Source organism: Tupaia chinensis, unplaced genomic scaffold, assembly GCF_000334495.1.
Source record: "Tupaia chinensis unplaced genomic scaffold, TupChi_1.0 Scaffold000545_1, whole genome shotgun sequence".
Lineage (NCBI taxonomy): Eukaryota > Metazoa > Chordata > Mammalia > Scandentia > Tupaiidae > Tupaia > Tupaia belangeri.
The window spans coordinates 185,638-211,077 of NW_006160057.1; the positions used below are offsets into that span (position 1 = coordinate 185,638).

Below are 25,440 nucleotides of genomic sequence, written 5' to 3' on the forward strand. Positions count from 1 at the left end.
GGCCTTAATCCCACATTTTACCTTAGTCAAGTGCCCTACCATTTTGTGGTAGGAAGTAAGAACAACCTCATCATATTCCTTACAAAAATCAGTAGTTTCTACTTTGACACAATACGTTTTTTATAAAAAGTTAGAATTTGACTTGCAAATTTTTTTTAATTCCCCTTTCTGTGTTACTCTCTAGTATTTATTTTGCCATTGCTTCGCATGAACATTGTCAGTCATGCCTAATTGTAGCAAAAAACAGTGTTTCAACTGAAGAGAATAGGAAAGTGATAAAAATGCTTTTGAAATTGTAACATAGCCAAGGAAGAACTCTAAATTTACATGAATAATTTACAACCAGTTTTACTTTCAAGACAACTCCACTAAGTTACCACTTATTAAATGCTGGATGTTGCAAAAATTGACCAAATTATGGGTAAAATTTTGACATCAAATACAGAATTGAATAATTTGTCTGTTATCCCAATTTATTTTTAATTGTTAATCCATTTTTTTAAACTTTATTTATTTATTTATTTACTTAATTTAGTTTGACCAGAGGGACAGAGAGAGAGAGAAAGTGAGAAAGCAAGCCACTGGGTCCAATACTCGAACTGTGATTGGTCATATGGGAATCCAGTTCCCTTAACCACAACATCACCTACTGGCCCTAATAATCCATTATTTTGATACCTTCCAAAGAACCTTAAAAATTGTAGACCCCTTTGGGGCCAGCCAATGGCATAGTGGTTTAATTGGCTAGATCCCACATGACCAACTGTGCAGTTTGAGACCCAGACCTGGCAGCTTCAAAAACACTGGGTACCTGTGAGTATGTGCCAAAAATTCCAAGAGGAAAATGGAGGAGAAGGGATTATGGCATGGACATTCCCCCAGCTGGTATTTTCTCTCTCTCTCGCTCTCTCCCTCTCTCTGTCTCTCCTCCTCTCTCTTTCTCTCTCTAGCAAGTGCACATGCCTTTTAGTAAATTTTTAAAAAAAGAAACCTGTGACTCGCTTTGATCACTTGTACAGAGCTGGTTCAACTATGACACATACTGGTTTTAAAGGTGAGTTTAAGAAAGGATTTATTTGAAAGTAGTTGTAGTTCAATAATTTTTTTAAAGCATTATTACCTTAATGTGTGAGTTCATGAAAGAGATAGGAAACAACTTTACAAACTTGAGGGTCTTAGTAACTCTGAGTCTTGATGATGTTATGGCCTTAATGACATAAAAAATATTTAGGGTAATTTTTCATTTCTCACAGCTTTGAGAAATTGATAACATTTTGTGGTAATCAAAGTATAGAGTACATGTGTTTTCATCTGTTTTGTTATTGGATTACTTTCTTTTCAAATCATTAACTACAAACTGACAGTCAAATAGGGTTGCCAAAACTAAATTGCTTATGTAGGTTATACTCTTTTTGAAACGAATATCTTTCTAGATATGGTAGTTAATTGTTTATTTAATTATTGATTTATTTAGGAAAGTTTTATATGATACTTCAATGTTTATAAAGACCTGCATCATTAGCAAATATACCTTCTAGTAACATTAAAATTGAAGAATGAGTTTTCATGGCCATCAATAAGGACCCTGTGTGCTCTTACTAAATGTCTACCTGTGTGAGGGGCCATCCAGAATGCTTTATTAAATTAAACAAAACGTAAGCTTTACTTTTAAGTATTTACCAAAGAAATAACAAACATTAGTCAAACACATATTCATTAGAACGTCTCTTTTAGAAATAACAAATTGTAAGTGAAATTAAATGAAAATAGGTAAAGTTGCTTAGAGGGATTAAAATGAAAAATAGAGACAACTTAGTAAATGAAAGAAGTGAAGTGTTAGATACTTGAAGAGTTCTATTATACATGACAAAATTATTTATTTTAATAGTTGTCAAAGGGGACCAGCAGATGGCATAATGGTTACATCACTGGACTCCCACGTAGTTGACCGTGATTGGAGTCCTGGACCCGGTGACTTCAAACTCATGCCGGGCACGTGTATGTGCTTGCCCAAGTTCTCAGGAGGAGAATAAAGAAGGGATTGTGGTGTGGCTATCCCTCGTGGGGAGTGATTTCTTGCTTTGTCTCTTGGTCTTTCTCTGTCTCTCCAGCAAGTACATACACCCTATAGTAAAAAATCTCTCTTGAAAAACACAGATAATTGTCAGAATCCTGGAGTTGTTGCAATTTACTTGTTTTACTTTTTGGTAGAACCCTTTAAATTTAAATGGATGCATTAATATATAAAGTCTGTTTTTTAGGATTAATTGGCATGTTTTACATTTTAATGTAATAATTTTAAATTCTTTTCAGAGTACCCTAGATAACTTATAGTGACAGTGGACAGTTTTTTTTAAAACAATTATTTTATATATCTTTATTTATTTTAATTTGACCAGAGAGAGACAGAGTGAAAGAGAGAGAGACAGAAAGTGAGAAAGCAAGCCACCAGGTCTGGGACTCGAACCATGGTCAGCCATGTGGAAGTCCAGCATCGTTAATCACCACACCCCCTGCCAACCCCAAGGATAATTCTTATTATGAAGACCACAGGGAGAAAATGTGATTGCAAATTTATTCTCAGTACTCTACTGGTCTGTCTGCATATCATTTTTCAATTCTTCTGAATTGAAGCCCATGGTATTTCATTGTGCTTATTAACTGTGTTAAGACCACTGTGAAAATGATCATCCCATTCCCATCTAACAAGTTGTGAGCTTCAGGGCTGTGATCAATTATAGCAGAATAGTGGTTCTCCCCTCAGACAGAGAAGGACAGCACCTATGAGAATAAACTGGAAAACTTAATCTATTGGCAGACTTCCGTATTCCCCAGATTTTTATATGCTCCTGCAGATATGCCTGTGGAAGGGGTAGGCCATGAATATTTTATGTAAGCTCAACGTATGATTAGTTCTAACATACCTGCTGATTGAAAACCTGCTTCGGAAGGACTGAAGTCAGCAGTCTTCAGGTTCTCTGATTCTTAAAAATCTGCTGACTCTTAAAGTAGGTGTCATGATGACTTCATTCTCAAAGAAAGAGCTGGATCCCACATGTCTTATAACAGGAAGTAAACAGTGCTTTTGTTAGCAAAGATTCAAGTTGACTTTAATTTTCCTCTGCAAAAAAGGATTTAACTAAACACATAAACATTAGTTCACTCGACCAATAAAAAAATCTTTTATTTATAATATTGTTTCTAGGGTATCCATTATAAACCATTTTCTCTTCTTGATTTCTTTATGTCTCATAATGGTTTTGTTTAATAGGTAATATTCTAATTTTAGAAACTTGAGGCACAGAAAATGTTAATGACAAAACTATAGGCCTCACCTTGCTTCATTTCCTTCTTATGCTTTTCTGGGGTACTCTAACTTTTATTGATTTGTACAAGAGGAAGATTTGTTTCTTTAGAAACTCTAACTTTCTCATTGTCACTAAGTAAACCTTAAATATAATTGAAAAACGTTTTATTTCAGAGAAAAGACTTTTGCTCTGACACCTGAACTCAGTCCTCGAAAACTTCAGGTCTTACCTTTTGAAAAAGCCTCAGTGTGTCATTATCATGGAATTGAGTAAGTTTTTGTTTATAGTTTACTCTGCTGCATGTTATTGATGTAGATTCTGTCATGTGCGTTTGAACAATGGCTGTAATAAATGATAGAGGTCCAGCCCCATAGTCTAGCACATAAGTCCTGCCGTAAGAAGCTGGATCCCACATAGCAGCCACAGTTTGAGTCCTAGCCTACTGCTACCCAGGGTCTTGGCAGTATAGATAAAGAGGAAGGGGTTGTAGTGTGACTGCACTCTATTGGGTGGTATTCCCCTACCCGTACCAGCACAAGTTCACACGCCCCTTGGCAATGTAAATAAGTAAGTAAATAAAACTAAAATAATATAAATGGAGACAGAGACAGAGAGTATGTCAAAAGCCGTAAAAAATAAAGTACTACATACTCAAATAACTTCTCTTCTATTAAAGAAAAAGATATTTGGGGATTAATCAATTTTACAGCATGTCTAGTAGACATTTTAATAAAAATTATTCAGGTTTCTACATTGTAAATAAATGCATATTTATTTATGAAATGTATCCCTATTTTTAACATGTTAATTACGTGTATATTTTTATAAAATTGTAGTTGGTAATTTTCAACAATTTTTTTTTTTTGAGAGGATTTTGCTATAGGGTGTGTGCACTTGCCAGAAAGAAAGAAACAGAGAGACAAAAAGCAAGAAATCACCCCCCTTCCCAGGGGAATGACCATGCCACAGTACCTTCTCCATTCTCCTCTTGTGATCTTGGGCGCACACACACACACGTGCCCAGTGTGAGTTTAAGCTACTGAGTCTGGGACTCAAACAGCGTTCGACTACATGGAAGTTCAGCGACATAGCCATTACGCCAACTGCTGGTCCCATCAATAAAAATTTTTAACATGTTCTCCTCCATATAGATATTAGCAATTTCTTTTTTTTTTTTTTGGAGAGGTTTTTGCTATAGGACGTGTGTGCTCACCAGAAGGACAGAAAGAGACTGAAAGCGAGAAATCACCCCTCAGGTGGAATGGCCACGCTGCAATCCCTTCTCCTCCATTCTCCTCTCGGGATCTTGGGCTCGCACACACACGCGCCTGGTGTGAGTTCAAGCCACCGGGTCCGGGACACTAACTGCAGTTGACTGCATGGGAGTCCAGCGACATAGCCATTATGCTAACTGCTGCTGTTGGTATTAGCAATTTCTGAGGTCATATGCACACATACCATTTTCAGGACAGGAAATAGATTTAATTTACAATAAATTTTCAAGAACTTGGTGATTCATTTTATAAAATGTTTTAATTTTTTAAGCCAAGCATTATTTTTACATTGACTTTCCATTAATGAGAACAGGAAAATACTTTTATCTTTATAGAAGCACAGATCCTAGTCAAAGGAAATAGCATTGTTTTGAATAAGCATTGTTGTTTTGTAATGAGTATATTATATGGTACCAAGACCAAGTTATGCTGTCATGAAGATCATGATTAACATGGCAGGGAGAATGACATTGTACTTTATTATTATTATTTTTTTTAATGAGAGAGACAGCACATGCGAGAAAGACAGGCAGGTATTTTTTAAGGGTCTTGTCAAATGACAATCCACTTGCCCCTGTCTCCCAGCTAGCTAGGAACACAGGCTGAACTGCTGAGCTTGGCCTATTTAGATTGGGCCAGGAATCAAACCCTGGCATCCCATGCACTCTCAGCCATTACACCCTGTGACAGGGCCAACTTCTATTTCTGAGGCGGTAAAAAGCCTCTTTAAAAATGCCTGAAATTGGGGGAACCAGCAGTTAGCGTAATGGCTATGTCGCTGGACTCCCACGTAGTCGACCGCGATTCGTGTCCCGGACCCGGTGGCTTAAAACTCACGCCGGGCGCGTGTGCATGCGTGCCCAAGATCCCAAGAGGAGAATGGAGGAGAAGGGATTGCGGCGTGACCATCCCCCCTGGGGGGTGATTTCTCGCTTTCTGTCTCTATGTCTCTCTCTGTCTGGCGAGCGCATGCGCACTCACACCGGGTATGTGTGCGTGCAGGCCTAAAATCTCAAGAGCAGAAAGGAAAAGAAACCATGCTGTGGCCTTCGCTGTAAGGGGCCATCGCTGTCATTCTCTGTCTCTCTGGTGAGTGTGCGCACCCTATGGCGAAAATCTTTACAAATAAATAAATAATTAAAAAAATAAACAGCAGAGAGAGAGGGGTCTGAAATAATACAGACTGATGTAAAAATGGGTAACAGTGGAAGCTGGACAGGGGAACTCTACTTTTGTATATATTTTTTAAAAACGGGTTGAACTGCTCTTTTTTCTACATATTTGTGGCTATACCTTCCTAAACTCAATGATGCAATTAAGGGATTTACTTCTTAAGGACTCCTGCAAAAGCCAGCCATAGTGTGAAAGACCACAGCTGCCCACAATCTGTACTCCCGGTACATCTGACCATGATGCTCCGCAGCGGCGGGCGCCAGCCCCCTAAATGAAAAAACTCTAAAAAAAAAAAAAAAAAAAAAAAAGCCTGAAATTAAATACTTGGGTTTTTGCTATTGAAAAGAATGATCAGTTCAGGCAGTAGTAGCATGGTAGCCTACCATGGGGTGGACAGACCCCTCATGGCCAACTGCGATTTGTGTCCAGGATTCTGTGGCTTCAGAACAAGCCAGGAATATGTACATGTGTGCCCAAAATCCTGGCAGGACAAGTGGAAGAGAAGGGATTATGGCATGGACATCCTCCTGGGGAGTGATTTCTCTCTCTCTCTCTCTCTGGTGAGTACCTACACTCTGAAAAATTAAAAAAAAAAAAAAAAAAAAAAGGCAGAGAAAAGAAATTTCACTGTCAAGACCAGCAGTTGGCATAATGGTATGTCACTGGACTCCCATGGTTTGAGTTCTGGACTCAGTGGCTTAAACTCACGCCGGGCGCGTGTACATGTGTGCCCAAGATCCCAAGAGGAGAATGGAGGAGAAGGGATTGCAGTGTGGCCAACCCCCCTTGGAGGGTGATTTATCTCTTTCTATCTCTCTCTGCCTTTCTAGTGAGTGCACACATCCTACAGCCAAAAAAAAAAAAAAACTCTAAAAAAAAAGAAATTTCATTGTCTTTTGATAGATTGAATTACTTCATAACAGGGATGTGTTCTAAGAGATTGTTAGTTTGTTGCTGTGTGAACATCACGGAATGTATTTACACAATCCTTGATGGTATTGCCCATAACACACCTAGCTATTACAGTATAACCGTATGCTCTTTATGGGACCGCCGTCACATACATGGTCCCAGAAAGAGCATATCGTCTCTTTTTGATCAGGACATCATTACAGTGTCTGACTATATTTCAAACAAGATATATTAGACTAAAAGATTATCTAGATGGTGAAAATAGGAAAGAAAATACAATCTTAAGAGCTAAGAAACTTAAGGCAGTTAGATGTTGGGGGTGAGAAAGAAGGTGATGATGGTGCAGTTATGAAATTATGGGAAACACAGCAAAACATTGTAGGAATGTTTGATTCCTTACTATATTTAAATAGGATTTAGTGCATTTAAGGAGGACTTATGAAAAGTTTGACACTAGATGCAAGATACTTAGTGACTTTATTTTTGAACATAAAATCAAGCTTTCCATTTAAAGTTGGGTGCAAGAAAAAGGTACTTGCTGCTACCACTTAAATCTATTTTTTATTTTTTTTTTATGATAGCATGTATGTATGCACACAAGCAAGAGAGAGAAAAAGAGAGAAGCACCCTCAGTTAGGTCTTCTCACTCTGTGATCCCCTTTTCCTAGCCTCCAGCTCATTATGACCTTGGGTGCCCAAGCACACACGTTTTCATGCTGACCCAGGAGTCAGATATGTGGCTTCCAGCACTGCCGTTCTCTACACTGTGGTCTATACCACCTAGGTTAGGGCTGCCACCTTTTTTAAACCATTCGTCCTATGTTCTAGAGCTAAAATAATAAAGCTGAAGGGTGACATGCATTGACAAGGAGATCATAATTAGTTGTTTTGTTTTGCTTTTGCAGAGAAGAGATCTGAAAGACAATTAGAAGTAGTAAGAGAAAAAGAAAGAAAAAAAATAGAATTTGCAAAGTGGCCAATGATTAAAACACATATAAAAGCACTTGTTTTTCTCTAAATTAGTCATCTCTGACTTTAAGCACAATCAGAAAAAAATCCCATTCAGAATCACAAATAAAATCATAAATATTAGAAGTAAAGCAAGAAATGTAGGATGAAAAAAATTACCCCCTAAAGGAAGGGACATAATAAAGTAATTTGGACATGGGTGCCCAAAATCCTGAGAGGATAGTGGAAGAGAAGAGATTGCGGTGTGACCATTTTCCCTGGCGTGATTTCTTGTTTTCTGTCTCTCCTTCTTTCTCTGTTTCTCCAGCAAGTGTACACACCCTATAGCAAAAATCTCTCTCATAAAAGCAAAAACAAGGGAACCAGCAGTTAGCGTAATGGCTATGTCGCTGGATTCCCACGTAGTCGACCGTGGTTCGTGTCCCGGACCTGGTGGCTTAAATCTCACGCCGGGCGCGTGTGAGTGCGTGCCCAAGATCCTGAGAGGAGAATGGAGGAGAAGGGTTTGTTGCGACATGACCATCCCCCCTGGGGGGTGATTTCTCGCTTTCTGTCTCTATGTCTCTCTCTTGTCTGTATGGCAAGCGCATGTGCCCTATAGCGAGAAAAAAAAAAAAAAAACAGTAATGAGGAACAAAATACTAATATATGCAACAACAGTATGAACATCTGTGTGTGAGAAAATGCTTTAAATGAGATTTTGAGCTGATCACCTGGTGGTTAAAGCAGCTGGATCCCACATAGCCAGCTACACTGTTTGAGTCCCAGACCTGACAGCTCGACAGACAAGCCCATTACATGTTCCTACCCAAAATCCTGAAAAGAGAGAGAGATGGAAGAGAAGGGATTGTGGCCTGACCTTTTCTCATGAGGGGTGGTTTCATCTTTCTTGGGTGAGTGCATGCTCCTTCCAAAAAAGAACATTTTTTTTTTTTTAAAAGAGAAGAAGTAAGAATTTGAGGACTTTAAAATGAGTACTAGGAAGCACATCCAGGAATGAGTCATTTCTGTTCTTTAAGATGTTCTTAGCTGGACTTGTACCACAGGAAAGTGAGCCTGATCCCATATGGCCAAGTATGGTACAAATCCTGTCCCCAGTGGCTTGAAAGTTCACTGCATTCATATGAGTGCATGCCCCAAATCCTATGGGATAGAGAAATGGAGGAAAAGTTTTGCAGTGAGATCGCACTGCATTGGAAGATTCTCTCTCTCTCTCTCTCTCGTGAGCACACATGCCCTATGGCAATAAAGAAAAAAAATAATTTTAAAAAAGAAAATGCTGTTTGAAATGCTAATTTGAATCCAAATAGTTAGATAAAAAACTGAAATTGGTTTCTGAAAACAGATAGGCAACTCAGAGATAACTACTGAATGGTAAAAAGATAGGAAATGCCATTTGTTCCAGCTTTTTATTTCTGATATTTGAGGACAAGACTTTTTATTTGAGAGGATTATTATTCTCCTGGTAACAGCAAAAGGTTAGGGATGTTTCCCAAATAGCTTTGAATTGAGCTAAACCTTTTATTTAAACTGTTCATACTTTTAGCTCTATACTCTTTTGTGCATTGATTACAAAATTTTACTTTCTATTTGTATTAAATTTACCTTAATCAAATTTAAGTAGGGGCTTCTTTGTTCTGTTACATAAAAATTTGATTGATAGGATATATTTTTCCATTTTCCCCTCTTTTTTATTGTATTAATAAACTCAAGATTAAACATTACAGGAAAGTTCATAATGAAAACTCAAAATTTCTCTCCTTATTACTTCCTACCTCCATTCCCAGTTTTATTCTGTTTTTTTTTTTTTTTTTTTTTTAGTTTCATGGTTAGCTCTTTTATTCTAAAATATCCTTTTGTGAGTATTTTTTAATGTCCCCATATAAAATATTATTGTCTGCTATGAAAAATGAGGATTTGGGGGAACCAGCAGTTAGCGTAATGGCTATGTCACTGGACTCCCACGTAGTCGACCATGGTTCGTGTCCCGGACCCGGTGGCTTAAAACTCACGCCAGGCGCGTGTGCGTGCGTGCCCAAGATCCCGAGAGGAGAATGGAGGAGAAGGGATTGCGGCGTGACCATCCCCCCTGGGGGGTGATTTCTCGCTTTCTGTCTCTATGTCTCTCTCTGTCTGTCTGGCGAGCGCACGTGCCCTACAGTGAAAATCTCTCAAAAAGAAAAAAAAAAAAGAAAAAAAGAAAAAAAAATGAGGATTTGGTTCTCCTTTTTCATTTGACTTTTCCACTGTTTGCTTTCATGTTTTAAAAACCATGTTTAGACTTCTATTTCTTATTCCATCAGCTAGAAAACAGTATCTGTCCCATTTTATTTGATAAGAATTTTAGGACCTCCTGATACATTAAAGGATCTAATTAGAATTTTTTTTCTTTTTTTTTTTTTTTTGGGGAGGTTTTTTTTATAGGGAAAGTGTTATTTTGGAGAGGTTTTCTCTATAGGGCACGTGTGCTTGCCAGAAAGACGAGAGACAGAAAGTGAGAAATCACCCCCCAGCAGGGGATGGCCACGTGCAATCCCTTCTCCTCAATTCTCTTCTCAGGATCTTGGGCACACAAGCACACACACCCGGTGTGAATTTAAACCACCGGGTCCAGGACTTGAACCACAGTCAACTACATGGGAGTCCAGCAACATAGCCATTACACTAACTGCTGGCCCCTCTAGTTAGAATTTTTGGTATTTTTGCATAGAACTTGAATTTAAAAGTTGAAACCAGTCAATAGTGTTTATATTATTACAATGAAAAATAGTATTCACTGCTGAGAAAATGTACTAATAATAACATTTTCTTTGCTATTTGGTCAAAATTCTCACTTTAGTACACACAAGTTTTTTACCTCTTCAGCCCTATAAACTCTTTGCAACACCAATTTGAATAAAATTGACTACAATAATTCCATTTTAACTGCTGACTGAACACTTCATCATATAACCATATTTTAGATTATTTTCCCCAACTGCTTTAGTTTTGTTTTGTTTATTCTGAGTCTCATCTCCCTGCTTGTTTTCAGTTTTTAGTTAATTATAGAAAAAATTTAATAGCATACATAAATTCATAGAATTGGTAAATGATATGTTCTTCATGGTCATTTAAGACACTGGAGCACCCATTTCTGATGGCCCTAAGTCTATATAGAACTTTATATATCACCTTATACACATATAACACTATGAGATTATGATTCACTATCTACCTACCTACCCCTATAAATAGCCACAGAAACAAGCACAGCTGTGACTCAGTTTCCTTTACTTTGAATTTATGGTTATTAAGCTGGGGGACATTGATATCAGACTAAGTTATAGGATGTAAACTTGCAGAAGTATGTGTTCTTCCAGAAGATTTGGTTGTATAGTATGAAGGCCTACATATGTTCAACACAGAGTGTGAACTAGAAATAAAATTCAAATGAAATTTTAAATAAATAGGAAACATTTGGTAATGTTTTATATAGTTATGTAGTCAATAATATTTACTTTGTTAATATCAAATATATATATACCCTGCTTCTCTGTTTTTTTTTTTTTTTTTTTTTTTTGGCTATGAAAACAAATTTCCTGAAACTTTTTTTTGTAACTCAATTTACATTCCTTCCCTAGGCATCATCACAGCACATAAAATGCGATCTCAGCAAGTGATCTTCCATTTCTTGTTTTCTGTATGTTTTGCTTTTTTCCCCCTATCCTTGGTTCCCTCTCTCTTACCCTCTGCCACCTCCTGTTCTCCTCCCACACTTTCTCTGTTATCTATGTTTGCTTTCTATACCATTTTCCCCCCACATTTTATTGAATCACCAAAGACCCTCATCAATCCAAATACCCTCCTAGCAAACACATGTGACACATTTCCATGAGCACAAGTCTAACTTTACGCATCCTATCAAGTAGCACCTAACTGGGGCTACATATCCTACTGCAGTCATTGAATAGATATATTTTGTTTTCCTGAAACTCTTTTTTGTAACTCAATTTACATTCCTTCTCTAGGCATCATCACAGCACACAAAATGCGATCTCCCATCCAGTACACACTGCATAGTGACTCAATCATGCACATTACAAAAAATATAAATTTCCACTTCTAGTTGCTAGAATTAATTCCACCCCTCTTTCTGACCCTCTGTCCCTTCCCACCCTCCTCTCACACCACCTCTAGTGTCCAAAATTGTCCTCCATTCCCTTCCCACCCACATTGCATTGATCACACAATTTCCTACATAACCTGACTACTTTCAAAGGTGAGTTCCCTCGTTACTACTAAGAAAACCAGTTTTAACTTAAATCAAAGAACCGCCAAGGAACTTTGCTTAAAGCCCGGAAACAGGTTAGGATTCTGTTCAAATGGTAGGTGCATGAACCTATCAGTCTCATATACTTTTATCTTCTGTTCTGGTTCAATTTTCCTGATTAAATTCTGGGATATAGTATTCAACTCCAGACTTGTCCCTATGATTAAGTTAGCTACTTTCTCAGTTTTTGGACTCTTATTTCCATGTATCTGCGTTTAGTTTTCCTGATACAGCACATCCTTGAGAACTTCTTGGAGGTCTGGTCTGGTGCTGGTAAATTCTTTCAGGTTTTGTTTATCTGAGAATGTTCTTGTCTTTTCTTCCCACCTGAAAGATAATCTTGCCGGATACAGTATTCTTGGCTGAAACTGCTTCTCTCTTAACACTTGGAATATATTTTCCCATTCTCTCCTCGCCTTTATTGTTTCCAATGAGAGATCTGCTGTTAGCCTGATGGGATGTCCTTTGTAGGTAACTTGCTGTTTTTCTCTTGCTAATCTTAGTATCTTGTCTTTGTCTGCAGTTATGGTCAACATGGTTATAATGTGTCTTGGAGAAGATCTTCTTGGGTTGATTCTATTTGGGGTCCTTTGTATTTCCTGGGACTGGATCTTTGAATGCCTCTCTAGGTTTGGAAAGTTTTCTTGCAGGATTTCATGGAATAGATTATCAATGCCCTTATGGGTTTCCTCACCTTCTGGAATGCCAATTATCCGGATATTTGGACGTTTGATGGTATCCAGTACTTCTCGCATATTATTCTCAAATTTTTGTGCCATTTTTTCAGTCTTCATGGTGGATTTTTCTAGGCCGGCCATTTTCTCCTCTACATCTGAGATTCTATTTTCTGAATGATCTAGTCTGCTTTTAATACTTTCCAGGGAGATTTTTACTTCTTGTATTATAGACTTCATCTCTAGCAGTTCCGTTTGAGTCTTTTGTAAAGTGTGTAATTCCACTTTTAGATCTTGCAGGAATTTCCTCATCTCTTGGAACTCGTCAATTTCTTTCTCCTTTCTCTTTAGCAGTTCATTATCTCTCTTCTCTTCCATCTCTGTTAGCTTAGACATTATGAATGATCTGAATTCCTTATCAGACATTTCCATGATTTTCACCGAACTGCTTGTGGATGAAGAGTTACTCTTTTCCCTAGGAGGAGAGGTATTTTCTTGTTTTCCCATGTTTCTCGTGATCCGGCGGTGATTTCTTGTCATCTGATGAATGTTGTGTTTCTTTCAAATTCTTGAGGTTCAGCCTTAATGTTCAGGAGCAAGCAGACAGAGGTGATCCAGAATCTCTTTGCTGTTCTATTGTGCTTGCTGGTGTAGCAGATTCAGTAGATAGTAGGGAATATTTCAATCCGCTAGCTCGTTTGTTGGAGGCTGAATTATTAGTAGAAAATCTTCATTCCCTTAAAAATCTAGTTCATAGTAGCCATGTGGAACCTTGTTCTGAAGGCCGGTGGCTTCTCTGCTTCTCTGTTTATTCTCCTTTTTGATTTACAAAGTAACTTTGTTTCAATGGCAAATCATGGTAGCCATTTTAAAGACATTTTAAATGTCAATTAAAGTCAACATAATTCAGTTGAAGAGATGACATTATGAACAGGTGTGATTAAGAAACTGGAAGAAAAAATTCTGCATATTAGAACCAAAATCTTAACATTGAAAAGAATGTTTATCTTAGAAAATGTATCTTTTCTCAAAAATTGTCTCTATACAGGCTAATTAGGCATTACCTTCCTTCCTGAAAATTCATGGTTAATTTCTCTCTAGGTCTGCAGTTATCCAGGATAGAATAAGGTAATTGCTCATCAGTAATCCTTAGGGTTGCTACTGATTTTTAATGAAATGTACTTTATTAAACAGCAGAATATTAAGAATTAAGAGATGTAGGTTCTAGTGTGTGATCTGCCACAGTTAATATTTCTGATTTAAGAATTCTGTTTTCTCGTCTGTTAAATTTAACTGTTAGGTTAGATGAGAGACTTTTCGGTTCTAACTATACTTAAGAATTATCATGGCAGCACTTATTAAAAACTGTATATATTTGGGACCAGTAGATGGCCTAATGGTTACGTTGCTCGATTTCCACAAGGCCGACCATGGTTCGAGTCCCAGACCCAACTACATAAAACGCAAATCAGGCTCATGTGTGTGGGTATCCAAAACCTCAAGGGGAGAATGGAGAAGAGATTGCAGTGTGTGGCCATCCCCGTAGTGGGTGATTCCTCACTCTCTGTCTCTCTGTCTCTCTCTGTTTCTCCAGTGAGCACATATGCCCTATATCAAAAATCTCTAAAACAAACTTTAAGGTGTATGACAGGCTGTGTTGTTATATATAGTGAAGTGAATACTGTAGCCAAGGAAATTAACACACCCATCATTTCACATAGTAGCTTTTTTTGGGTGTGTGATAAGAGCACTTAAAATCTACTCAGCAAATTTCCAGTGTACAGTACCATACTGTCACCTGTAGTCCCAACACTGTACATTAGACCTGTGTATTTATTCATTCTGCATACCTTGGCCTTAGTACCTCTTGACCTACACCCCCTGGCACCCCTTGCCTATCTATGATAAACTACTGTTCTCTGTTTTTATGTATTTAGTTTATTTTCTTTTTCTTTTCTTTTTTAGAATCATCTAGGCAACTTTTTAAAAAATGTTAGTAACTGGGTCTTATTTTAGACCAATTAAGTCAGAAACTCAGAGCGTGTATTATTTCTTAAAAGCTCTTCAGATGATTCCAGTGTTCAGCCATGTGTTAACTACTGAGTAAGATGGTCCTTAAACTTTATATAGGAGATAGTTGTCTCTGAAGTCACCAACCTGGGTTTAAATTCAGCCTGTGCTGTATGTATTAATGTACTATAAGATTTACTATGGTAGAAAATAACCAGATCAGGCCCACTCTGTAGCCTGGTGGTTGGAAGAACCAGATCCCACATGACTGTGCTGTTTGAACTCTGTCCCTAGTGTCTTGAAACACATGCCTGGTGCAGGTGCACGTAAAATCCATACAGGACAGAGAAGAAGGAGAAGGGACTGTAGTGTGGCCATTCTCTGTGTGTGGGGGGGGGGGTGGTGCTTACTCCCTTATCTTTCTTATGAGGGCACATGCCTTCTAGAAATGAAAGAAAAGAAAAGGAAGGGAGGAAGGGAAGGGCGAAAGCAGGCAGAAAACCCATACAGGACAGGGAAGAAGGAGAAGGGACTGTAGTGTGGCCATTCTCTGTGTGGGGGGGGGGTGGTGCTTACTCCCTTATCTTTCTTATGAGGGCACATGCCTTCTAGAAATGAAAGAAAAGAAAAGGAAGGGAGGAAGGGAAGGGCGAAAGCAGGCAGGAAATAATGAAAGATAGCAATGATGGTGATGATAGTAGCGGGCCAGCTTGTGGTCTGTGGTTAGATAGCTGGACCACACATGGCTGACTGTTCAGTTACACATAAATAATAATAGTAATAATAGTACTAGCATACACTTATTGACTACTTGGTTTGCATATTCCAGGCACTGATTCCAAGTGTTTATATATACCATTCAAGGAACCCTCACAGTAGCTCTTTCAGCTAAGTATTGAAATACCATTTTACAGATGAGGCAACAGAAGCATGACGAATGTGACAAATCCAGGGCATCTGGTTTTATAGTCTGTGCTCTTAGAAATTCAATATGTAAGTGATATAAGGGAAAGATGAAGTTCTTAGAAGTTCTTAAGACCTCCTACAGGTGGAATCAGATACTAAGGTCATGATACATTCCTTGGGAATTAAACAAACAGCTTATGGGTTCAAAAATCTAATATTAGGAAGCATCTTAAAATTTTACAGGTAAACAGGACAGATAACAGTCAGGTTTTCTTTTCTTTTTTTTTTTTTTTTTTTAGAGTTTTTTGCTACAGGGCATGTGCTGTTGCCAAAAAGACAGAAAGAGACAGACAGCAAGAAATCACCTCCTAAGGGATATAGCCACACTGCAACCCCTTCTCCATTCTCCTGTTGGGATCTTGGGTATGCATGCACACGCACTCGGTGTGTTTAAGCCACCAGGTCTGGGACTTGAACCGTGATCAACTATATGGGAGTCCAGCAACACAGTCATTATGCCAACTACTGGTCCCTCGAAGTTTTAATTTTTACAGTCCTACCATTACTTATGTAAAACTGTGCTTTCTGGATTTAGTCATAGAAAGAAAAGAAATTGAAGAGCTTCCAAGGTCACACATCCCATAGGTGATTTTTCTGATATGCTTATTTTGGGGATATTTAACAACACAGAGTAGTTTGAGTCCAAAAGCATTCGTCGAGCTAACACTTCATTGATTTCCCGAATCAGATTTAGCTAGAAACCAGATGCACAGACAGCCGAAGTGTTTGAAGGAAAATCTGTCAGTCAATAGTGTGGGAAGTGAGTTTAAAAGAAAAAAATGTAAGATGTTCTGAGCTGTTTGGTGAACCAGGTTAGAATACCTTTATACTCTTTTAATCTTTGTGTTGAAAATAAGCCTGCCCTTTGTAACAGAAGTCAGCATTTCACGTTCTTACATATCAGCCATGCTGAGAAATCAGAGGTGAGTAGAGTTTTTGAAAGTATTACGACAGAACCTGTATTATTTTGAAAATAAGTCCAAGGATTAACTTAATCTGTTACCTAGAAACACAAAGGGAAGTCAGATTGTACTGCCTTTTTTTTTTTTTAATCTTTTTCCATGTCATATAGCAGAATAGGAAAAAACTGAACTTGTAGGGAAGTAGGCCATCTACCCAACCTTCAACAATTATTAGGAAGCTCAGCAAGAGCTTTTTAAGTAAGTGTCTTGCTATTTTCTAATTGAGAGAGATAATATTTGGTGTTAATGATCTTTCCCTCCTTTTAGATACTGCCTAGATAACCAAAGAGCTTTAGAGAGAGATGGGGGATTTTCAGAACTTCAGTCTCGTCTTATTCGTTATGAAACGCAAACCACCTGGACCAGAGAGAGCTTTCCAGTACCTGCTGTGTTGAGCCCTCTTCCATCTCCCGCAGTTTTGTCGGAGCCTGGGAGTGTCCCAGAGGAAGAAGCTTTACAAAGTGAACTCCGAACTGAAGCATCCCGGTTGAAAAGGAGAGCTACAGATCGGAACTGCCTTTATCCCTCGAAAAGGTGAACAAAAATAGACTCTTGAAAGAAAGTATTTTTGTTTTCCAGGGGAGTTTTTTTTTTTCATATTAATGTTTTGTATCTGTAAGTTGCTTTCTGGATAGATTTCAGATTAATTCCTTCATGCCAAGAAGTTTGTTTTTATTGTGAGCAGTTGATGATTTTCCTATAAGTTATAAAGAGAAATGACTTGGAAAAAAACACTGTTTCTAGCTTTAGATGCTATTGTACAGTCCATTAGCACAATAGATTATGAAGTTTTGAAGTCATGGAGCACTGGAGATCTCACCCAGTAGATTAAAGCAGCGAGCTGCTCTGCGTGGAAGGTGTTGAAAAGCTTGAGAAGTGTGTTGTTAGCTCCTTCCCTCTCCCTCTGTTTCCTGCCTGTATTGGCCACTTAAGTGAAGGGTTTCTTGAGGTATCACTTTAAAGCCACTTGTTACATATTAAATATAGCTTTAAAACCTACGTAAATAAAATTTTTCCAGATACTTCTTTGCTAGCTAAATGGAAATGTCCAAATACTTGATCAGCAATTAGAAGTTAATGTAATAAACACTCTTAGTTTCTGTTGAATGTATGTATCTAGAACTTTTGTCAAATTTAGGCTTTGGGGGACCAGCAGTCAGCATAATGGCTATGTCTCTGGACTCCCATGTAGTCGACCGCGGTTCGAGTCCCAGACCCGGTGGATTAAGCTCACGCCAGGTGCGTGTGCGTGCGTGCCCGAGATCCTGAGAGGAGAATGGAGGAGAAGGGATTGTGGTGTGGCCATCCCCCCTGGGGGGTGATTTCTCACTTTCTGTCTCTATGTCTGGTGAGCACACATGCCTTATAGTGAAAACCTCTCCCCCCCCCAAAAAAAATAAATAATTTAGAACTTTGGCATCTAAGGTAAGCTTTAATTCCTATTATATTTAAATTTTTGAAAAAACATGAAATATCTGGTAACCAAACTTTCAAATATTTTTGAGAACAATTAAAAATATCAGACTACTATTTACCTGACACAGAAGAATAAATTATTTTCACAAGGACTGTAAATTCAAGGTACTTATTACACCTGATAAAGCTAAAAAGAAAATTATTAACACTTTGGGTACTGTATTTTTATTTCCTGCTTCTGACTTTTGACTAATAAAAAGATACGTGTCTAAGGAAAAAAATTACACATTGGCCTATGGGGAGTAGAACTGAAGGCCATACCCAATCTTGGTTAAGGATAAATTGGGCCCTGATGGGCAAATGTAAAAATTTTATAAAGAATGACAGAGAACCAACTTTTTGGTTTTATTTGTATTTAACACCATTAGTTATTTTGCACAGGCAGTTGTGTAGGTACGACAAGATATTGGTTGTCAGTGGAGGGAGAGGCTCATGATGTCACCAGTTGCTTTTCCCTGAAATTCTTTGTTATTCCTTATCTTCTATGTTTTAGTCACTCATTTAAAGAATTGAAGGAGCAGCTTTATAATATAATGTTGATTGCTTATTTAAAGCAGTAGTAGCAAGAAATTTTGTTTTTTAAATTTATGTTTGAATGGATGTAACTAACATATAAGACAGAAAATGGGCTCAATTGTAAATTCACTTAGTCTCTGTCCTTGATTTTCTGCCTCCGATAGACTTGCAAAATCGGAAAGCTCCGATTCTCTTCTTTCGCTAACAAGTGCCAGTAGTACTCACCATCGTGTGGTTTCATCCAGAAAGCCACGGGAACAGCGGTCGTTCTCAGTGGCTGGTCCCTTGGTTCAAGTTCCTGGCTGTGAAACTCCAAAAATCACTGCAAAGGCCAGTTCAAGTCAAAAAAGTGTGCGTGAATCAAAATCATCACGGCAGATGAAGGAATCGAGGTCACAGAAACACACACGGGTACGCATCTATTTCCCATCTTCCTTATTCTGTGTGTGAAGAAATTCCTTTATTTAATTTCTTTAAAATGTTATAAGTGAAATGAAATGACATGTGGAATTTACTTTAAAATAATCCACTGTAAGAAAAATGGTAGGAAAGTGGGTAGGGGTGGAAATGACGAATTTAACCGCAAATCGATCCTCTGTGAATCAAGTTGGTAGGTAGATCAAGATAGGCATTTGTTATTACTGTCTCTTGTGTGAAATTTCCCACAGTGAAAAAATATGCATATGTATCTCTGCTATATGTAACTTTTACACTCAGATTTAAATTTAGAACTCATGATTTAAATTTCTTTCTTGAGACACTTCAGTCATTTCCTGCTAACATACTAATCCTGTGACATATAGAACCATGTAAATGTTATAGATATTTTCTCAGTTGTTTTTTCATTTTGAAAGAATTGTTTAGATTTTTTAATTATTATTTAATTTTTCTATAGACTGTGTGCGCTCACAGGAGAGACAGAGAGAGAGAGAGAGATGGGGGGGTGAGAAAGTTAAGCCACCAGGTCTGGGACCTGAATCATGGTCCGCCATGTGTTAGTCCAACCCCTTAACTGCCATGCCACTCACTGGCCCTGTAGTTGTTTTGTCTTTATGAGCCTATCTAAATGATCGTGTAATTCACAGGATTAAACTCTGAAGTTGAAATAATGTTTGTACCTTTCCCAGGAATCATTAATTACCTGTTATGTTCTGTTCTAGATACTGAAAGAAGTAGTTACGGAGACCCTGAAGAAACATAGTATTCCCGAGACTCATGAATGTTTCACTGCCTGCAGTCAGAGGCTCTTTGAAATCTCTAAGTTGTACCTTAAGGTACAATATCTTTTCTACTAATAGCAAAACGTTGTTCATATTCTAATGTTCCTGTTCAATGTAAAAAAAAGTTTAAGTGATTATTTTTTATATTGATAGCATATTTATATTGCCAGATTTTTAAAACCTAAAGATAAGAAAATTAAAGCCAAATTTTTTTCTTCTTTTTTTTTCCTTTAATTTTGCCAGAGGGCATGTGTATTTGCTAGAGAGAGACAAAGAGAGAGGGATAGGGAAAAAGCACTTGCCCCAGTAAGGTGTGGTCCTGCCACAACCCCTTCTCTTCCATTTCTCCATCCTGTTGGGATTTTGAGTACTCATACACATGAACTCAGTGTGTTTTTCAGGCCATCGGGGGGCCAGGACTCATTTTGCATAACTATGTGGGATATAACTCCCTTACCAACTAGGCCAAAGAGCCAGCCCAAGCCAAAACATATTATATTTGATTTCTTTGATTTTTTTAATCCTCAGACATAAAAGCTACATAAGTTAATCATAATCTTCAAGACATTTATTAATTAAAATTAATTATTTTATTTTATTTTATACTGAAAGTATAATGGATTAAATATCAACACCTAGTTTCTGATTTTGGAGCCAGCTAGGTGTGAGACTTTGGACAGATCAGCCACAGAGATTAAAATATTCTAAAACTTAGATGATGTTACTTTAGCTCCAGCCGTAAGAATTTCTGACTTGAATCACAGTCACACATGGGTTCCTAGTTAATACTGCAGTTTGACCACATGCATTTAGTTGCCCTCCTTTCTAAAATCTCTTAAGAAAATTAGGGTTAATCTACCAAAAAAAGGCAAAAAATGCAAGAAAGCATTGTACAAATATACTTGTTAAAGAATCAAAAGTGCACGGAAGTGTGGAACAGCAGAGTAGAAGGTACAACCTAAACGTGCTGCCCAGTGAAATGCAGTGAGAATCATGCCTATTCCACCAGAAGAGTCCGTGAGGTGCCCAGGATTTGAACATTCTAGGAGAGCAGGGCAAGTTGTCTGGTGGAAAATAGGGAAGTAACAAGATTTACAAATAGTGAACTGAAGAACTTCCAACTTGTTCTCCTTGCCCTTCTCCTACGGTGTTAACACAAGGTTTACTACACATAGTTCTCTCCCCTGACCTTTAGGAAAGAACAGGAAATAGTCTCTAGGAGAAAAATCTGGAGGCTGTGGTGAAAGTCAGCTGGTCACCTTGTAGGCAATGAACAAGCTCTGCTTAGAACTTCCAGTAAGATTTTTGGTGTCTCTTTAAATATGACTGGATAGGGACCAGCAGATGGTGTAATGGTTATGTCGCTGGACTCCCATGTAGTTGACCACAGTTCAGTCTCAGACCCGGTGGCTTCAAACACACCAGGTGCATGTACGTGCATGCCCAAGATCCCGAGAGGAGAATGGAGAAGGGATTGTGGCATGGCCACCTTCCCTGGGTGGGGATTTTTCACTTTCTGCCTCTGTCTCTCTCTTCCTCTCTGGCGAGTGCACACACCCTATAGCAAAAATCTCTCTTAAAAAATGAATTAATTAAAAATATAAATATGACTGGATAAAGATCAGCAGACTTCGAGAAAAGCTTCTAATACAAGTAATGCCAAAACATAGAGTAATAAAGAGAACTCTGAAGGAGCAGAAAATTGAAGAGAACTTTATAAAAATTGTAAGTCTTGGACCAGCAGGTGGCATAGAAGTTAGGTCACTACATCTCACATGACTGGCTGTACAGTTTGTTCCTGGAGCCAGCAGCTTGAGACTCAAAGCTGGGCACATGTGTGTGTGTGTGTGTGTGTGTGTGTGTGTGCAAAATTCCAAGAGGAGAGGAGATTGCAGCATGGCCACCACCACACCACCTCAGGGTGTGATTCCTTACATTCTCTCTCTCTCTTTGTGTCTCTGGTGAGCACACATTCCTTATAGCAACCACTGAAGAAATAAATAAAAAAACAAACTAGTGGTCTTAGAAAGAAGGTACTTGCATCTATAAAATTAGAACATGATGCTGTTTAAAACAAGTGCATAAAACATGAAAGCTCCTTCAAATTAGAAAGATGATGAAAAGAAAAGCTGAGTAGTTGAGATGAAATCATTTTCCAGAAATTAGGACCAAATGACAAAAACATTGAACAGAGAAAATGAAAATTAGAAGAATAATCCAAATATATACAGTATGCTAATAAGTTTCAAAAACATAGAGGACAGAAAATTGTCAAAAATATACCAGTTTCTGAGAACCAAAGGACACATGCCTCTTGCTGGAAAGAATCTAGTCAGTAAAAATTCTATGACAAACCACATCATTGTGGAGTTTGACACCACCTGCCTTGGAGAGAATATTTCCTAAAAGATTCTAGGAGAAAACATAACTATATCTATAAAGAATCAAGAATCAGAGTGGCGTTGGAATTCTCCACAAAAATCATCTTATGGTAGAAGACAGTAGAAAAGGGTCTTCAGATTCTAAGGGAAAGTGATTTACCCACACTACCCTATACCCTCTCTAGAATGCAGTCAGGTATGAGAAGTCAACAATGATATTTTCAAACATAGAGTTTTAAAAAATTTTGTCTTACCCTTTTAAAGAATTTGCTCAAAGATGAAGTTGAACAGAATAGGAGACTGAGTCAAGAAGTGAAGTAAAATTAACCTAGAGGGGGTTAGACAGGTCCTAACAGGACCAGGCCTAGGGCACACCTACACAAACTAGAGCAGACTATAAGAGGAAGACCTCCAAGTTAACAAAAGTAAAATGAAACAAAATAAAAAAACTAGACTGAGAGATTGTCTAATATGCCTCAGTGTTTAAAAAGCACTTGCCGTACATTTAAAGCAACCGATTGCTGGCATTTAGGATGAGGGGAAAAAAAAAAAAAACAGAATAATATACATGGAAAACTAGGCAACTGAAAAAAATAAGCAGGTAGTTTAACTACAGGATAAACAGCATGTTGGAGGAGAAAGAAATTATAACCACAGTGTATTAATTAGCTCATGACTAAACAGTATTTTCCTGGCTGCACTGATGCAAACACTGACTATTTACTAATCAAAAATTGTGGTGCAGCTGTTACTGAGAGGAAGAGAAGAGAAGGGATGTGAATGAGACCTGAATACATAACGGTTGTCACTGGTATCGGCAGTCACTGTCTGTAACTATTAAACCACCAAGTAGCAGTCTAAGCGCATTAGGTAGAAACCTGAAGGTATAAGAGGATCAGCTGAGAGAATTGAAAGTGTCTCTCCGTGGAGCATAACTTTGAGAAAGAGCAGAGGACTGCTTTCTTTTTTTCTTTTCTTAATACAGTTAGGCTTTTTATTTATTTATTTATTTATTTATTTTATACTTTATAACCTCACTTGATAAAATCACTAATTTTAAAATTCAGGGATTTCAGTCTCCTTCCCTGTGTTATCCCTCTTTGTGGTGGAGTGAAATTGCCAAAAAGGAGAGGGGGTTGGGAGGAGAGATTTGATATCTGAAAAGTAAATACAAACTATATATTCATTTCCTGAGTAATGAAGAAGCATTAATGGATACTCGTGGTGGAGGATGGGACTTAGATTAGTTCATTGCTATTAAAAGTATGATAGCTACTTGGTTTTATGTATATGTGTATATATTTAGGTTAGAGTATTTTTATATTTCAGGATGGAGCTAAATTATAATTCATTTGATTTTTTTTTAGTCGTATTTTTCTAATCACATTGATACTTAGAGAATAATTCAGGATCTTCTCAAATTTACTTGGTAATAACCTATCGTTCTCTGAAATTTAATGTATAAATTGCAAAATGCTGTATTTTTGTTCTGTGTAGGATCTTAAAACTTCAAGGGGTCTTTTTGAAGAAATGAAGAAGGCAGCAAATAACAACGCAGTACAGGTAAGTAAGTTACTCCCAAGAAACTGCATTCAACTAAATTGATATTTTATTTCAGAGTCACTGTTGCTGTTAAACTCTGTCCCCATGAAAACTCTTCAAGATACTTAAAAAATAATTTAAAGAGCTAGAAAATTAATCCATTTTCAGTAGCTATTTTTCCAAGTTTGTTTTAATTTCTTTGAGTGGCCCTTTGAAAACATTTCCAAATAAAGGTGAGAAAGTAGAGCAGAAACTTTATTTTTCCTATGAGAACAGTGTCAGTATTTGAAGTCCAGCAAAAAGAGTTCTTTAACTAGAAAATAAAGTGTGTTTTTAAGTATAAGGTTTAGATATACTACTTTTTATTTAAAAATTTCTTCCATGAACTTTTGAATGTATTTTTCTATCATTTGTATTTTTAATAGGAATATGCCATAATCATATATTTTTTTCTCCTTCTAGGTGATTGACTGGGTATTAGAAAAGGCAAGCAAGAAATAACACAGAATCATTCTCATTAGGACCATTATTAATTGGGTGGAGTTAATATTTACTACTTCATTCTTTGGTTTGAAAATTATAAACAAATTTCAAATGTTATTCAAAGAATTGGTGTTAACATTTCTAAAAATGTTGTAAATATCCTATATTTATATAGTTCTGAGGATGCTCAATGTATTTTTAATTGTATACTTATTTTATACAGTTTCACTATTTTAATTTTTGTTTTTTATATGCTTTTAACATTTTAATGTTGATTATTTATTACAATAAACAGAAATACTTCTTTACTTCTTGGGTTACATGTCTTTATCATTAAGCTTACATAAACTTCTGAGTCTCCACTAAGACTTTGCCAGTGGTTTCCCAGTGCTCCAATGGTATGGTTTATTGGACTGCTCCCACTTTAGAAATATTGGCAAATTCACACAGGCCCTTGCCCTAGAGCCACCAATGTTGGAGCTGTTAATGTTTATTTGAAATCAAAAGGTTGAAGACCATAAATTATGAAAATAAGAAATAATGAAAATTACTCCAAGTATAGATTCCAAAAAAAAGAAAAAAATCATGGTAGAAATTGGAAAATATAAAGAAAGAGAATGAAAAAAGTTATCAATCTTTTCCCCCCTATCTAGATGTAACCACTGTTACTATTTCAAAGATTGTATATAATTATTTTAAAAATAATATAAAAATTGAGATCAGGCTGTCCCCTGACCTAGTGGTTAAGGGAGCTGGATTTCAGAAGGGCCAAAGTGTGATTCAGGTCCCAAATCTGGCAGCTTGAGGAACAGTGGGATCATGTGCATACATGCATAAAATCCAAACAGGATAGAATAATAGAGAAGAGATTGCAGTGTTACCATGTCCCCTGGGGCAGGGGGACGCTTTCTCCTGTCTATTTCTTATGAATACATGTGCCTTCTAGCAAACAAAGCAAAACAAAAATTGAAATCATACAATATGTGTTTATATGTATTCATGTATAGCCTACTTTTCACCTAAAAATATGTATTAGTCTGTTTCTAAACAGCAACCCCTGAGCCTACGTGATTTACAAGGAATAGAGGTTTATTTGGCTCATGATTTTGGTGACTGGGAAGTCCAGGAGCATGGGCTAGGTATCTGGCCAGTTTCTGCTACTAAGTCAGAACATAACCCTGTCTCTTAAAGGTCTCACCAACCTCCAAAGCTATTGCACTGGGAGCTAACATTCCAGAACTTGGATTTTTGGGGGCAACAAACGG

General features: G+C 37.4%; 1 protein-coding gene across 2 annotated transcripts in view; it reads left to right on the forward strand.

The window, feature by feature from the left end:
• The window catches only part of MTBP (MDM2 binding protein), an 81,887-nt gene extending 57,537 nt beyond the window's left edge, over positions 1 to 24,350 (forward strand). Inside the window, exons 17-22 of one of the 2 annotated variants that reach the window (XM_006157520.3) lie at positions 3,482 to 3,577; positions 16,825 to 17,091; positions 18,714 to 18,960; positions 19,710 to 19,823; positions 23,648 to 23,713; positions 24,155 to 24,350. In XM_006157520.3, coding sequence (XP_006157582.2) covers positions 3,482 to 3,577; positions 16,825 to 17,091; positions 18,714 to 18,960; positions 19,710 to 19,823; positions 23,648 to 23,713; positions 24,155 to 24,193 — 829 coding nt within the window. In that variant the 3' untranslated portion in view covers positions 24,194 to 24,350. The remainder of the gene's footprint in view (positions 1 to 3,481; positions 3,578 to 16,824; positions 17,092 to 18,713; positions 18,961 to 19,709; positions 19,824 to 23,647; positions 23,714 to 24,154) is intronic. The other variant, XM_027775326.1, reaches the window with a different exon arrangement.
• Positions 24,351 to 25,440: the final 1,090 nt, after the last annotated feature.